The 17,061-nt window shown below is 33.3% G+C and overlaps 1 protein-coding gene across 2 annotated transcripts in view; it reads right to left on the bottom strand.

Annotated features, from left to right (window-relative positions):
* Positions 1-3,152: 3,152 nt before the first annotated feature.
* Positions 3,153-17,061, bottom strand: part of ABHD12B (abhydrolase domain containing 12B) — a 43,770-nt gene continuing 29,861 nt past the window's right edge. For both annotated transcript variants that reach the window (XM_031952988.1, XM_003759111.4), the window contains exons 11-13: positions 12,116-12,194; positions 3,352-3,470; positions 3,153-3,263 (exon numbers count right to left, since the gene is read on the bottom strand). In XM_031952988.1, the coding sequence (XP_031808848.1) occupies positions 3,236-3,263; positions 3,352-3,470; positions 12,116-12,194 (226 nt within the window). In that variant the 3' untranslated portion in view covers positions 3,153-3,235. The remainder of the gene's footprint in view (positions 3,264-3,351; positions 3,471-12,115; positions 12,195-17,061) is intronic.

Below are 17,061 nucleotides of genomic sequence, written 5' to 3'. Positions count from 1 at the left end.
AATTTATAAGAAATCAAGCCACATTCTGATAAAGGCCTCATTTCCTAAATATATAGAGAATTAACTCTAATTTATAAAAAATCAAGCCATTCTCCAATTGAAAAATGGTCAAAGGATATGAACAGACAATTGTCAGATGAAGAAATTGAAACTATTTCTAGTAATATGAAAAGATGCTCCAATTCATTATTAATCAGAGAAATGCAAATTAAGACAACTCTAAGATATCACTACACACCTGTCAGATTGGCTAAAATGACAGGAAAAAATAATGATGATTGTTGGAGGAGATGCGAGAAAACTGGGACATTGATGCATTGTTGGTGGAGTTGTGAACAAATCCAACCATTCTGGAGAGTAGTTTGGAACTATGCTCAAAAAGTTATCAAACTGTGCATACCCTTTGATCCAGCACTGTTACTACTGGGCTTATATCCTAAGGAGATACTAAAGAAGGGAAAGGGACCTGTATGTGCACAAATGTTTGTGGCAGCCCTTTTTGTAGTGGCTAGAAACTGGAAACTGAATGGATGCCTATCAGTTGGAGAATGGCTGAATAAATTGTGGTATATGAATATTATGGAATATTATTGTTCTGTAAGAAATGACCAGCAGGATGATTTCACAAAGGCCTGGAGAGACTTACAAGAACTGATGCTGAGTGAAATGAGCAGGACCAGATCATTATATACCTCAGCAACAATACTATATGATAATCAATTCTGACAGGCATGGCACTCTTTGGCAATGACATGAGCCAAATCAGTTCCAATAGAGCAGTAATTAATTGAACCAGTTATATCCAGTGAAAGAACTATGGGAGATGACTATGAACCACTACATAGAATTCCCAATCCCTCTATTTCTGTCCATCTGCATTTTTGATTTCCTTCACAGGTTAATTGTACACTATTTCAAAATCCAATTCTTTTTGTACAGCAAAATAACTGTATGGACATGTATATATTGAATATATTATATATTGTATTTAACATGTTTTAACATGTTTAACATGCATTGGTCAACCTGCCATCTGGGGGAGTTGGTGGAGGGAAGGAAGAGAAAAATTGGAACAAAGGGTTTTGCAATTGTCAATGCTGAAAAATTACCATGCATATATCTTGTAAATAAAAAAGCTATAATAAGAAGTAAAAGAAAAAAAACATAATTAAGCAAAATAGTTTTTATTCATTCTTTTTATTTCATCTCCAACCACTGTTACATTTTTGATACAATATTTTCATTGATATATTTTCATATTGTTACAGTATTGGAGAGGATTGTCTTTACTTCTTTTTGACAATGCTAATCATTTTTATATTTTAAGATTTTTATTTGAATTTTTAATTTTTTAATTTATAGTTTGGGTAATTTTTAACTTGTAGCTCAAGGACTTTTTAATGTATGACCATTTTATTGCATGTACTGAAAGCATTTGTTTTGTTTCCTCTTCAACTGTTGTAAATTCTTTTTTTCATTCTTGATCTAATTTAATTATTCTCTTTCTATTTTATCTGGTCTGCTACCAGATGGAAGTAGGGTATCTTTGACAAAGAGAAGATCTAATTCAGTTCCAATTGATCAATGATGGACAGAATCAGCTACACCCAGAGAAGCAACACTGGGAAATGAATGTGGACTACTTGCATTTTTGTTTTTCTTCCCAGGTTATTTTTACCTTCTGAATCCAATTCTTCCTGTGCAACAAGAGAACTATATGGATCTGCACACGTATATTGTATCTAGGATATAATATAACATATTTAACATGTATAAGACTGCCTGCTATTCAGGGGAGGAGGTGGAGGGAGGGAAGAGAAAAGACGGAATAAAAGTGAGTGCAAGGGATAATGTTGTAAAAAATTACCCATGCATATGTTCTGTCAATCAAAAGTTATAATTTAAAAAAAAAAAGAACTGAATCAAACTTATAGAAAATAAGAACCATTCTCTAGTTATAAGTGGTCAAAGGATATAAGTAGTCAGTTTTCAGAAGACGAAATCAAAACTATAGTCACATGAAAATGATTAAATCACTATGTACTAGAGAAATGTAAATGTAAATTAAATTAAATTAAAACAATTGGCTTGTGTTGTGAACAAACAGCAGTGTTGTGAATTGGTCCATTTATTCTGGAGAATAATTTAGAACTAGGCCCAAAAGACAGCTGTTTCCCAAAGAGATCAAAGAAAATGAAAAAGACTTATATGTATATGTATGTATATATGTATGCATGCACACACAAATATACACACATACAAATATCTATAGCAGATCTTTTTGTGGTGGCTAAGAATTGAAAATCAAGGATATGTTCATCCTTTGGGAAATGGCTGAACAATTTGTGGCATATGATTGTGATGAAATACTAATTACTGTGCTGTGGGAAATGACGAGGGGGAGGTAGTTTGAAAAAAACATTTCAAATTCCTTATGAGCTGGTGAAAAGTGAAAAGAACCAGGAGATCACTGTGCACAGTAGTAGCAATGTTGTAATAATAATCAATTGTGAAATACTTGGCCACTCTAATCAATACAATGATCTAAGAAAATTCCAAAGGATTCATTATGAAAAAAGCTATCCACCTCCATAAAGTGAACTGAAAAATTATAAGTACAAACTGAAATATGATTTTCTCATTTTCTTTATTTTTCTTGCTTTTTTGAAATGTGGAAATATGTTTAATATGATTTCGTATGTATAAATGATATCATATTGCTTGACTTCTCAGGGGATGGGAATAAAGAAGAAAATTTGGAAATCAAAATGTAAAAAGAATGTTAAATAAATAATAATTTTAAAAACAAAAAACCAACTGAACCAGAATGTAAATTACTTCAAATGCCAAGGTGAAGAAACTATTGGGAAATACTGAAGATTTCCTGAGTAAAGAACATGATTATTAGTCTTGCAGAGATGACTGAACCAAGGTCTTCAAACTATCTGTTAAAGTTCTTTCCATTAGATCATGCTGCCTCATCTCATCTTAAATAATAGGCTTAAGTAAATTTCATTCAATAGCTCTTGATGAACCAGTTTAAGATACTTCAGACATTGTAATGTTATTTTTCATTGTGGAGTTGAATATATGTGAATTAGTGGATAGGCATATGAGAATTAGTGTATAAGAATATAAATCACTCCAGCTCATCTACATAAACTGTGTATTTTTATTATGCAGAGAATTTGCAAATCTTGACTATCTTCTTCATAGCAGAATTTACTCTCTTTATTCATGACCATTGCTCACTCAGGAAATCTCTGAAGAAAAAGTACTCATGTTAGCTTTTGATTCTTCATGTACTCAGTTTTCATTAACAGAATATTGTTTAAGGCAGTTGATCCTTACCTTACAATCATTGCCAATCTAGGATTTTTGCATATAAAATTATGTTGGAAACCAGGTGGAAAAATAATCATCTTAACTCTATTTTTATTTTTGTATGCATTATGGGCAATTTCATATACCTGTAAGAGTAGAGAATAAAAGTCTTAGAGGAATAAGATCAATGTTTGAATTTGAATTAAGTATATTCTAAAACAAAATTCAATGAATGTTTGTCTTATTGAAAAAAAAAGACTATTTCTTTAATTTTTTGTTTAAACTTGGGAAACATAGTGATGCTACTATATTCCTAATTAGTTTCATAGCAACACAGTAGAAGCATCTCAAAAAGACTTCATCCTTGTCCCACCTGTGATGGGAACAAAAATTTTCTGATTTAGAAAACTGTGGATGAAATATATCATAGCACACTGTACATGGGATACTCAAGGACAAAAACACCAAACTCCTTGACCTGTTTCATTACTCCTACCCCTCAAGCTATTGGCAAGAGAAAATTTATGAATCTAATCAGTATGTTCTTGAATATTTTCAAAAAATTATAAAAATTCTCTAATTTCCTCAACCACATACCCAAAGTTCAATCAGATAAAACTCTAAGGAGCTAATTTCCATTCTCTTCTTTTCAAAATACAAACTTTGTTATAGCAATTAATAGATATAAACAAGGAATAAGCTACAAATGCTCACTAGATTCCTCTCACTGTCACCTAATGCCTCCGCTCAGCTCTAGTCCATTCTCCCCTATAGTCCTATCTTCTATCCTTTGGTTCTGTAGTACTCTCATAAATCTACTTGTCTCTCACTTATACTTTTTTGCCTCCCTTATGTTCTTTTCTGAATGTCTGTGAAAAAATTTCTCTCCTAAGAATATCTGTTAACCATTCAGAGTAATGGCTCTCTAGCCAGAAAAATGTAATCCAAGATTCACAAAATAAGTATCCAGTTTCTGTGATTGTGGGGCTCAACAACCTAGAAATTCCTATACAAGAATTCTCCTAGATCCACCTCTTGTACCTGGAGTTCTTGGGAATTAAATAGAAAATGATAATTCTGTTCTTGCTGGAGATTTAATATCTCCCCTCCACAGCTGCCCAGAGTTTCATCCATTTCTGTAAATCCAAAAGAATTCAGTGGAGTAGCAACTAGGCTTCTAAATAGCCTCAGGAAAGAAAATGAGTTTGAATAGAATCACAAAATTTTCATTGAGATCTCAATAATCATTACAATACAACCTGTACATGAAAAGAGTCAATAATAATAATATACATAATAATATACATTAAAAGCAGTCATATAGCATCTGCTTAAAGACCTCCAAGGAAACTACCATTTCTCTAAGTAGCTTATTCTATTTTTAAATAGCTCTAATTGTTAGTTTTCCCCCTAACATCAAGCCTAACTTTGTTCCTTTGTTATATCCACCTAGACTCCATGGCCAAACAGAACAAGTTTGATCTTGGTAACCCTTCCACAGGGCAACCCTTCAAATATTTGAAAAGAACTATCATGTCCTTTCTCACCCTCCTCATCTCCCTATACTTTAAGTATGCTCAGTTCTTTTAACCAATACTCATATGACATAGACTTATTACAGCTATTTACCATCCTAATTGCCTCCTCTGAATACTTTCCAGTTTATCAATGTCTTATGGTATCTAAACAGTATTTCATATGTTATCTGAAAAAAAAAAGATTAAAATAGGACTATCACTTTCCTGGGGCAACTAGGTAGCACAGTGAATAGAGTGTTAGGCCTGGAATTTGGAAGAGTCAACCTCAAATCTGACTTCAGACACTTATTAGCTGTGTGACACTGACCCCTGTTTGCTCAGTTTCCTTATCTGTAAAAAAAAAAAAGTAGAGGAAATGGCAAATAATTCTACTATCTTTGCCAAGAAAACCCCAAATAATGTAACAAAAAGTCAGACACAACTGAAACAACTAAACAATAAAAATCATCTCTTTATTCCTAAAAGCTATACCCCTGAATTCAGATGAAAAATCTCATTTGCCTTTTTGGCTGCCACATGATACTGCTGACCCACACTGAGTCTGTGTTATAGTCCACTAAAATTCACAGATCTTAGTACAAAAACTATATAAACTTGACTCCATCATCTTGTATCTGAAAGTTTGTTGTTATCTCTTCATATAAGATGTTACAGCTATTCCTATGGAATTTCATCTTAACAAGAATTATCCTATTTATGTTTTATTTGGGGTTTTTTCCCCCATAAAACCAACTCCTTGTTTTATTTAGTAATTCAATGGGCTTTTTACTCTTAATTTTATTAGTCTCACCTTTAATTTTTATGTAAAGAGCTGAAACTATGAAAAGGTGTACTTGAATCAGAAAACTGAGCACTTAAGGCTAATTACCTATTCGATATGAGACAATGACTCTATTAGTATAAGTTTTAGATAAATGGCTCTTCTCACCATTGGTGTGGGCTCAATGTTTGATGTTAAGCTAATCGTAGGCAAGATTTGGGGGGGATGGGGAGAGAGAGGTGAGACTTCACTTGGCAGCAGGATGAGGAGGAGAAAGGTGGAGATCCTGGACTTGAGAGAGTAGAGATCAAGAAAAGATCTTTGGCAAAAGATCTGGCAGTTTGCCTGCTTCTTTCACTCCTCCCCTAAAAACCAAGGACTTTTACTTATCCTGACTCTGGCTGATCCTGAGATCTCCAGGGAGCTAGCTTGGACTTAACATTTTTTATATTTCCAATTTGGTGTTTAATTGTTAACTTTTTAATTTGTTCTTTTTTTGTTGTTTTTTTAATTGCATATTCAATTCATTAGTCTGTTCTTTCTCTGTTTTATTGATGTAAGTATTTAGAGATATAAATATCTCTATAATCAAAACAAGGGATGGAGAGAAAAGTTAGGTGTAAAATAGATAACTTTATATTAAACTTTAAAGTTTTTGTACAAATAATACAAATTTAATCATGCCCAGAAAGAAAACAAAAAATTGGGGAAGGGATGTTTTATAGATAATTTATCAGATAAAGAGTCTTATCTAAAATATATAAAGAACTCTGTCAAATCTATAATAATAAAATTTATTTCCCAACTGATAAATACTCAAAGAATGTGAACAGTCAGATTTTCAGTGAAGAAATCAAAATAATTCATAATCACATGGAAAAAAATGCTCTAAATCATTATTGATTAGATAAATGTAATGATTTCATTTGAGATATCATTTTATACCTATCACATTGGCTAAAATGATAGGAGAAAATTACAAATGTTGGAGGGAATGTGGAAAAATTAGGACACTAATTCATTATATTGGGGATTATAAACTTATCCAACCATTTTGGAGAACAACCTGGAATTGTTATTAAACAATCCATATCCTTTGAACCAGTATTACCACTCCTTAATCTATTTCTGAAGTTAATTAGGGGGAAAGGAAAAGAATCAATATATTCTAAAATGTTTATAAAAGTTCTTTTTTGTGGTGACAAAGAGTTGGAAACTGAGGACATTTCCTCCATTGGGGAATGGCTGAACAACTTGTGGTACAATACTATGATGCTATTAAGAAATGAAGACTTGATAATTAAAAAAACAAACAAACATGGAAAGACTTGCACAATAATTAAGGGCAAAATTAGCAGAACCAAGTTTTTCTGATTCTTATAAATATTCAAATTAACTATAAAGAACATATCAAGAAAGATGTTATATACATCCAGAAAGAATTAATAAATAGAACTGTGTATAGAATAATTTTACACATATACACCTATTTATGTGTAATGGTGGCCATCTCTAGGGTAAGGAGGAAAGAAGAAAAAAAAATAAATTTATATAATTATTTTATTGTATATTTGAAAAGAATAGCAAGTTGTCCATAGTAGATTTGCAGTTTCATTCTTATTGTACTATGTTATGGAAATGTTTGTTTTATTCCATAACTTAAAAATAAAATTTAAAAATAAAAAAATCTAATTGATTAATGATTTCTCTGGGCATTTACATTAATCTCTTCAGACAATTTCATTTTTCTTCCTAATTAGAATTTCTTTTAATGTCTTCAAAATTTCATTCTTCAGTCACTTCGATCTCTCCAGGACTGGCTTTAAATGAAACATTTTAATCCATACAACACTACCTATTTTTCTTTTGAACCCCTTGAAATCCATTTTATCAAAATCTATAGTACACATCAATTATACCCGGATCACTTCTCCTCTCTCATAGAACCTATACTACAAAGTATCTGAAAAAGGAGAAGATAATGAAGGCATGGAGGGAAAGTCTTTGACATTCTTATTAATGAAAAATGACAAGAGAATATCAACAACTACTAAAATATATGCCTCTCTCCCATCTATATAATTTCATTGTGGGTAACTTACTCATGAAGCGTAGATATTCTTAATAAAAGTATATCTTTATACCTTTAGCTCTTTAACTTCAGTTATATTATGAAAGCAAAGTCAGTCAGTCAATAAACATTTATTAAGTAACTACTGTGTTCATGGCTGAAGATAAAAAAATAGACATAGTTGTCTCCACTTAAGGAACTCACAATCCAATAGAGTAAACAAACAACATAAAACAATTATTTACAAACAAGCTATATACAGGATAAATTGGAAAGATATTCTTCACTTCCCATATTTTCTACTGTACTAATTCTTCCCTATTTGTAAGAATCAGATTCAGAAGAGAATGTTTTCTTGTTATACACCTAATCTTTTGGAGGATGAAATTGTCATAGGGAAATTTTATGCAGTTATTAAGTGCTCTTATTTTGGCAGAGAGATTTTCAGCAGATGTCTGGATAACTAAGCTCCCCTTCATCATGCCTCTGTCCCAGGATTGTGATCTATTTTCCAAACTCCTTACCTATTTCCTATTTCTATGAAATGGACTGTAGGATAAGTAATCTAATGACAAAATAAAATTTTCTTCACTCAAATATTATCCATCATGCTTCAATTCCAGTTCTTTCTAATTCTAGTTCCTTCTAATTCTGTGCTTCACAAACTATGTATCATCATTCACTCCTTATTCTCTCCCACTATTCAAAAACAATCTATTGATAAGGTCTATTGTTTTCACCTTTGCAACATCTCTCAAATATGTCCCCTTTTCTCCCTGATGCTGCAACAACTGCACAACCTTATCCATTCATACCTAAATTATTATAATAGTTTATTGACTGGCCTGCCTAACCACAAATTTTTCCCCACTCCAGTCCTTCCTCCATTAGGATACCACCAGATATCATTCAGTTTTTTCTAAAGCTCAAATTTGACCATGTTACCCCTCTATTTAGTAAAACTCCAGTGGTACCCTATAAACAGCAGGATCAAAAAGTCTTTGACATTCAAAGGGAATAGCTTGTGAAAATGCCCGGAATTGGGAGATGAAGTGTCTTTTGCTATTCCCTATACCTAGAATGCTCTCCCTTCTTATCTCTGGCTTCCTTCAAGTTAAACTTCATATTCTATAAGAAATCTTTCCCAATCCCAGTCCCAATTTATTCCTCTGTGGGCTCTTTTCAATTTATCTGTATATACTTTGTACATGGCTGTTTGCACATTGACCTCCCCACAGATTTGAGTTCCTTCAGTGCAGGGAAAGTTTTTTGCCTTTCTTTGTATCCTTAGCACTAAGTAACATAGCAGGCACTTAATAAATGTTTATTGACTAATTGACTGCTTTCAGGGATATTTACAGTCAAAGAGTTTTTCAATTGGCCTAAAATAATCCAACCTATTCTCCTGATTTTCAACTCTGAACCCAGCTCACTGTCCTTTTGGCAGATACATATCTACCTATCATATACACATTGCCTGATAATTATTATCATAATATCATTGAACAAACTTATATTTGTTATTATATCTTCCAAGAAGATATAATGATATATATGCATACAAATATGTATATGTGGGTAAAGAGACAGAAAGAGAGACAGAAAGACAGAAAGAGAAACAGACAAGGAAAGAGAGGGGGAAGGAGAAAGAGAGAGAGAGAAAAAGAAAGAGACATATATACATGTATGTGTGTATGATACATATTAATATAAAAGAAGACTGTCAAGAAATTCTTATGGGCCAGAGCTTGAAACAATGTGTTGACTCATTGGAGTTGATAGAAACAATGCTTAAGTGTACACCTTTGAGAGTTCACACATTAGAGTTCACAAATTCGGGAGATTCACAAGTCAGAAATCCACAATCCCACTCTCTCAGAAGAAGAGTCAACCTTTGGGTTCACACCTAGAAGAGATCATATATAAGAAGCTCTTGGAGCTTCAGTCAGAAGTCAGTTGAAAAAGATTGAGAAAGGAGGAGTCAGTGGGGGAGACTGAAAAGCCAGAGACTGCAATTGGGAAGAACGAAGGATTCGGAAGAGGAGAGGCTGAAGCTGAGGCAGAAGCAAAGGACTAGCAACAGGAGCTCTTGGAACAAGGAAGGAGATAGGCCTCTAAGAAAACTAGTTGGGCCATTTTGGAAGAGACAATAAAGAACTGGATTTTAACTCTTGCCTGCGTCTGAGGTGATTATTACTCTGAACTGAAACTAAGGCTGCTTCCAGAACTCCCCCCCCCCCCAGAGAAACCTGCTCCCAGAGAACCATCATATTCTAGAAAAGAAGAGAACATTACATTTTGGCGCCCAAATGTGGATTGTTTCTATCAACTCCAGTTAGTCAACACCTTTCAAGTTCTGGCCCATAACAAGAAATGTTTTATTCTACTGAATAAAATCCTAACCATAATCAACAAATGAAAAGTACAATGAAATCTTATATGCTGTACATATATAAGTAATAGAACAAAGATGAGGTCCTCTTTTGAACACTGTTTTCCAAAGTCTGCTTGCTTTCTTCCTTTCCACAGGAAGCTCTTTCCAATTTCAATTCCATGACATTCCCTCCATGGAGTCTTCTCAATTTATCCTGTATAAAACTTATCTGTACAGGGTTTTGTTTTTTGTTTGTTTGTTTCTTTGTGTTTCTCTTTCTTTAGACTCTGAGTTCCTTAAGTGCAGGCAACTATAATTTGCTATCTTTTTATCTTCAGCCATTAGTATAGTGCCTAAAACATAGTTATCACTTAATAAATGTTTATTAACTACTGACTTTGCTTTCATAGTATGACTGGACTTAAAGAGCTAAAGGTATAAAGATATATGTTTATCAAGAATATCTTCACTTCATGAATGGATTACTAATAAAGAAATTATATATATGGTAGAGTAAGCATATATCTTATAGTTGCAGATGTTCTGTTAGTTGTCTTTTTTCATTATTAAAATGTCAAAGTTTTTTTTACCATGCCTTTTGTTATCTTCTCCTTCTTTAAATATTGCGTATATCAGTCTTTCCATGTCTTCACAGTTGTATTCCATCTGGAATGGATGTCTTCTATGTATGCTTATTCTAGTCTACCTATTTTTCCCATTTTTGTTCTCTTTCATGGAATTTCTATCTTCTTAATATGAATTTGAAGGACTAACTATAATGGTTAAAACCAAACTACATGAGTTTTGGCATATTCGATTTTTTTTTAATTTGTTTAAACAATTTTTGTAAATCTCTTCCATTTTTCTTCCATTTGTAGGTCTTCTTTTTCCATACTTGAGTCTCCTTGGAATGATTTTTCTTAGTTGAATGTATTGCCAAGCTTTATTTAAACTAGTTTTACCTTCCCCTCTCTCTGTTTTATGAGATAGTATTTATAATAACTACTATACTTTTTCATAGTATCTTATAAGCAAGTTCATAAGCAATGTTGCTTTTGACAGACTTTTTTTCTTTTTACTGTCAGATGTTTGCTGACCAAGCTACTTTCTAAGTTCTTGGATTTCATATGGCCATTAAATTTACATTGGTTTACCTTTTGAATGAAATTATTAGTATCAATATCATTTCTCTTATCCAGGAAATAGTTTCTTTTCTTTGTTGCCTAAATTTGAGGTCCTTGTATGTAGATATTTGAGATATTTACTGTTATTTTTCTTGACTTTGTATTCCATAATTTGGAGAATTTCTTCCCCTTTTCTTCTCTCTTTGTAGTATTTAACTTGGGAATATACTTTGTTTTCTCTCTCCCTCATCTATATTTATAATATAAAACCCCTTGGATTAAATTTGCAAGATGATTGGAAAATATTTTTTAACATACCTACATACCTAATTAGAGTTTCTCCAACAGTGACAAAAAGATCACTATTCCTGATAGTATAAATCACATGGTCCAGAAATAAAAATCTCATTCTCAGACCCCACCTTCTTAATCAAATGATGATTTTACAAACTCATTTTTTCTCTTTTGTATTTTTATCTTCAGTGAGCAGCAGCTATGAAAAACATAGTCCCTATGATTTTCAGTTTCTTGCCTGAGACTTCATAATTAGCAGTAATTTACTTAATGATGTCTTCAATGTCACTTTTTGGACATGTTATAAAAGAAAATATGCAATGATGTATTCATAACCGCCATGTTTTTCTGTAATGGACTATAATCATTGCCTCTATCAAGAAGAAATAAAAATTAATACAGACACCTCCTAAAACATCATAAACTCCCCAAATCAAGATAATTCTTTAAGTGAAAACAGGGTAAATAAGATTGGCAAGATGTTATTAATTTCATTCAAAAAGTGTTTATTAAACATGTTTTAATGTATAATTTTTTGTATATTTTTATATAAATAACTTTTGTATAAATAAAATATATTTATTTATAATAAAATATTTTAACAAATATAACTTTAAATGTAACAGTTACCTTTTGGCCTCTTTCTATAGGTACAGTCTTATCATCTTTTGCATGTAAGATTAGAAGAGGTGAGGATAAGAACTTAACACTAGGAGAGAAGGAGAAAAAATATATTAAACTAAAGAAATATATAAATATTTTTGCTATTAATAACTAATGCTCTAATCTTTCTTCCATCTGAAATTTGTACCGACCCTCCAAAATAATGATGAACACCTTTTCATAATCACATCTTCCAGTTTTTGCCTTACATGGTTAAGAATCATTGAACCAGGGAGCCAAGATGGCAGAGAAGGCACACGTGACATTCTAAACTCCTCTCATTCCCTCACTATTAATTACCAAATTCATCCTCAAAAATAGTGCTTGACTGGCAAAATTCACGAAGATTGAAAGGTACAACAACTTACCAGCTGAAGATAATCTGGAAGATTGTCAGAAAAGGTTTGTCCTGAGCAGCAGGAACAGGCTAGCGCAAGCAGGGAGATAAGAGAGGCTACCATACTGAGCACACTGGGGCAGGGGTGGTCTCTGTAGTTGGAAAATTTATAGGGAAGACTCTACCATAGATTCGCTGCTCTGCTTTGGTTGCAAAGCAGTAGACAAGAAGAGAAATTAAAGCCAAAGGTATAATATACTCCAAAAAACGCCAGAATCTAATAGGATCTGGCTATACCCACCCAAAACCAGAAGTGAGTGATTCAGCACAGATCACAGCACAGCTGTGCAGCCCCATTCTGTACCATGGGGCTTTTACCCAGGGCAGTCACAAATGGCAGGGGGGCTCAGCCCAGGGCAACCTCTAATTTGCACAGTGGGGGGCTCGTCTTGGGGCAATAGAACTTCTGCTGTGTGACTGCTGCTCCCCAGGGCAAGATGCTTCCTGTGCGGAGCTTTTCCCAGAATACTTCTGCAACTCAGCCATTCTTTGCAGCCCACTGGCAAGATAGCTACTGTCCCTATCCCTGCTCTGTAGAGGAAGCTGGTAACCTCCTTGCCCTGAAGGCAGACTCTAAGGGCTTAAAAAAAAAATGAGTAAAAACGCCAAATGAACCATCGATGCCTTCTATACAGAAAGAGATGTTCTGGTGTTCAACTCCAGGAGACTAATAGCATACAGTCTCCAGACAAAATCCCAAAAGGGGATGTAACCTGGTTCCCATCACACAAGGCTCTTCTAGAAGAAACTATAAAAAATATTAAAAGAAAGCTAGACAAAAAATGGGGAAAGGGAAGCTATGCAAGAGAGTACAGAAAAGGCTTATAACTCACTTAAAGAAAAATTTCATAAAGTGGAAAAAGAAAACAACTTCCTGAAAGATGAATTGGAAAAGGTAAAGAACTCCCAGGGAATGCAGGGAAACAGAATTTGTGAATTGGAAAAGGTAAAGAATTCCCAGGAAAGTAGGATTTGTGAATTGGAAAAAGAAAATAACTCAGTAAAAAAAAAAAATTAGTGAAATGGAAAAAAGATAATTGACATATTTGGTTTACAGAGAAACTTCTCTCACATCATTAAAAAGTGAGAGAGGAAAAGGGAAAAGGAAAAGAGTAATAAGGGAAAGGTACAAGAAAGGAGAAAGGATTCAAAGGGGGTGGGAGGGATTCTAAAGAGGGAGAGGTGCATAAGGTAAGTGGTGCCCATAAGTTTAATACTGGGAAAGGAAGTAAAGGGGGGGGGGAAGAAAAAGAAAAGCATAATCTGGGGATAATAAGATGGCAGGAAATACAGAATTAGTAATTTTACCATAAATGTGAATGGGATGAACTCTCCCATAAAGCGGAGGCAGATAGCAGACTGGATCAAAAGTCAGAACCCTACAATGTGTTGTTTACCAGAAACACATTTAAAGCAGGGAGATATATACAGAGTAAAGGCAAAAGGCTAGAGCAGAATCTATTATGCTTCACTTCAGGTGAAGTGAAAAAAGCAAGGATAACCATCCTTATCTCAGATCAAGCAAAAACAAAAATTGATCTACTTAAAAGAGATAAGGAAGGAAACTATATCTTGCTAAAGGAATATAGACATATTCATAGACAATGAAGCAATAACAATACTAAATATATATGCACCAAATGGTATAGCATCTAACTTCTTAAAGGAGAAGTTAAGAGAATTGCAAGAAGAAATAGACAGCAAAACTGTAATAGTGGGAGATCTCAACCTTGCATTCTCAGAATTAGATAAATCAAACCACAAAACAAATAAGAAAGAAATTAAAGAGGTAAATAGAATATTGGAAAAATTAGGTATGATAGATCTTTGGAGAAAATTGAATGGTGACAGAAAGGAGTATACTTTCTTTTCAACAGTTCATGGAACCTATACAAAAATTGACCCTATATTAGGACATAAAGACCTCAAAATTAAATGCAGGTAGGCAGAAACAGTAAATGCATTCTTTTCAGATCACGATGTAATAAAAACTACATTCAACAAAAAGTTAGGGATAAATAGACCAAAAAGTAATTGGAAACTAAATAATCTCATCTTAAAGAATGGTTGGATGAAATAGCAAATTATAGACACAATAATAATTTCACCCAAGATAATGACAACAATGAGACATCATACTAAATTTTGTGGGACACAGCCAAAGTGGTAATAAGGGGAGATGTTGTATTTTTATTTTTATTTATTTTTTTTTATTATAATAACTTTTTATTGACAGAATCCATGCCAGGGTAATTTTTTTACATTATCCCTTGCACTCACTTCTGTTCCGATTTTTCCCCTCTCTCCCTCCACCCCCTCCCCTAGATGGCAAGCATATGTTGAATATGTCGCAGTACATCCTAGATACAATATATGTGTGCAAAACCAAACAGTTCTCTTATTGCACAGGGAGAATTGGATTCAGAAGGTAAAAAATAACCCAGGAAGAAAAACAAAAATGCAAACAGTTTACATTCATTTCCCAGTGTTCTTTCTTTGGGTTTACCTGCTCCTGTCCATCATTGATCAACTGAAACTGAATTAGGTCTCTTTGTCAAAGAAATTCACTTCCATCAGAATACATCTTCATACAGTATCGTTGTTGAAGTATATAATGACCTCCTGGTTCTGCTCATTTCACTTAGCATCAGTTCATGTAAGTCTCCCCAAGCCTCTCTGTATTCATCCTGCTGATCATTTCTTACAGAACAATAATATTCCATAACATTCATATACCACAATTTACCCAACCATTCTCCAGTTGATGGGCATCCATTCATTTTCCAGTTTCTAGCCACTACAAATAGGGCTGCCACAAACATTTTGGCACATAGAGGTCCCTTTCCCTTCTTCAGTATCTCCTTGGGGTATAAGCACAGTAGTAGCACTGCTGGATCAAAGGGTGTGCACAGTTTGATAACATTTTTTGTTTTTAATTTGGTCTTTTTCTTGCTTTTTAAGTTGCAAGCCCAATTCATTGATCTTCTCTTTCTCTATTTTATTCAAGTAAGCCCCTAAAAATATAAAATTTCACAGAAATTAGGCATGGACCCACACTTAACACCATATACCAAGATAAGATCAAAATGGGTCCATGATTTAGGCATAAAAAACGAGATTATAAATAAATTAGAGGAACATAGGATAGTTTATCTCTCAGACCTGTGGAGGAGGAAGAAATTTGTGACCAAAGATGAATTAGAGACCATTATTGATCACAAAATAGAAAATTTTGATTACATCCAAATTAAAAAGCCTTTGTACAAACAAAACTAAGGCAAACAAGATTAGAAGGAAAGCAACAAACTGGGAAAACATCTTCACAGTTAAAGGTTCTGATAAAGGCCTCATTTCCAAAATGTATAGAGAATTGACTCAATTTATAAGAAACCAAGCCATTCTCCAATTGATAAATGGTCAAAGGATATGAACAGACAATTTTCAGATGATGAAATTGAAACTGTTACCACTCATATGAAAGAGTTTTCCAAATCACTATTAATCAGAGAAATGCAAATTAAGACAACTCTGAGATATCACTACACACCTGTCAGATTGGCTAAGATGACAGGAAAAAATAATGATGAATGTTGGAGAGGATGCGGGAAAACTGGGACACTGATGCATTGTTGGTGTAGTTGTGAACGAATCCAACCATTCTGGAGAGCAGTCTGGAATTATGCCCAAAAAGTTATCAAACTGTGCCATCTCCAGCAATGAGATGAACCAAATCAGTTCTAATGGAGCAGTAATGAATTGAACCACCTACACCCAGCAAAATAACTCTGGGAAATTCGTATATACCACTACATAGAATTCCCAATCCCTCTATTTTTGTCTGCCTGCATTTTTGATTTTCTTTACACTATATCAAAGTCCATTTCTTTTTGTATAGCAAAATAACTGTATGGACATGTATACAAATATTGTATTTGACATGGGATTTTATGCATTGGTTCAAATCCAGTTATTCTTTTCAACTTCTTTAGTGCCATTTTCTCATGTATTATAATGAAGATAAGAATAGATAGCTAAAGAAATAGTGATATATCCACTGCTCTTTTATTTGCAAATGGATTTCAGATGATTTCACTGATTTGTATGTTATGTAAAATACTCTGAAGATTCATTTTGCCTTCCATGATTTTCTGAGGTGAAACTATGTAATTTTCAAACTTCTTATTCTGCATTATATATCAAATAAGCAATGACTGTCATTTTCCTTAGCTTATATGTCTCCTTGCCAATGAGATCAAGTATCTATTGAGCAGTAGTTTCCATATTCATTTGACTTCCTTGCTATATAATATTTGCTATTGCTACATAATAATTGTTCTTAAAATAGCAATAAAAAGAGTCTGAACTTATTTAAACTGAACTTATAGAAGCTGTCATAACGGTATTATTTTCTATTTTTTCATCTGATTTGAAATAAACACTTTATCATAAAATTATTTCCCATTTAGTAACAAATCCATTTCTGCTAAGATATAGGTGATATTGTTGTGATATTTCT

The sequence above is a fragment of the Sarcophilus harrisii genome, chromosome 2 (assembly GCF_902635505.1).
Source record: "Sarcophilus harrisii chromosome 2, mSarHar1.11, whole genome shotgun sequence".
Lineage (NCBI taxonomy): Eukaryota > Metazoa > Chordata > Mammalia > Dasyuromorphia > Dasyuridae > Sarcophilus > Sarcophilus harrisii.
The sequence above is the reverse complement of the archived record's forward strand: the minus strand, read 5'-3'. Positions and strand labels throughout refer to the sequence as shown.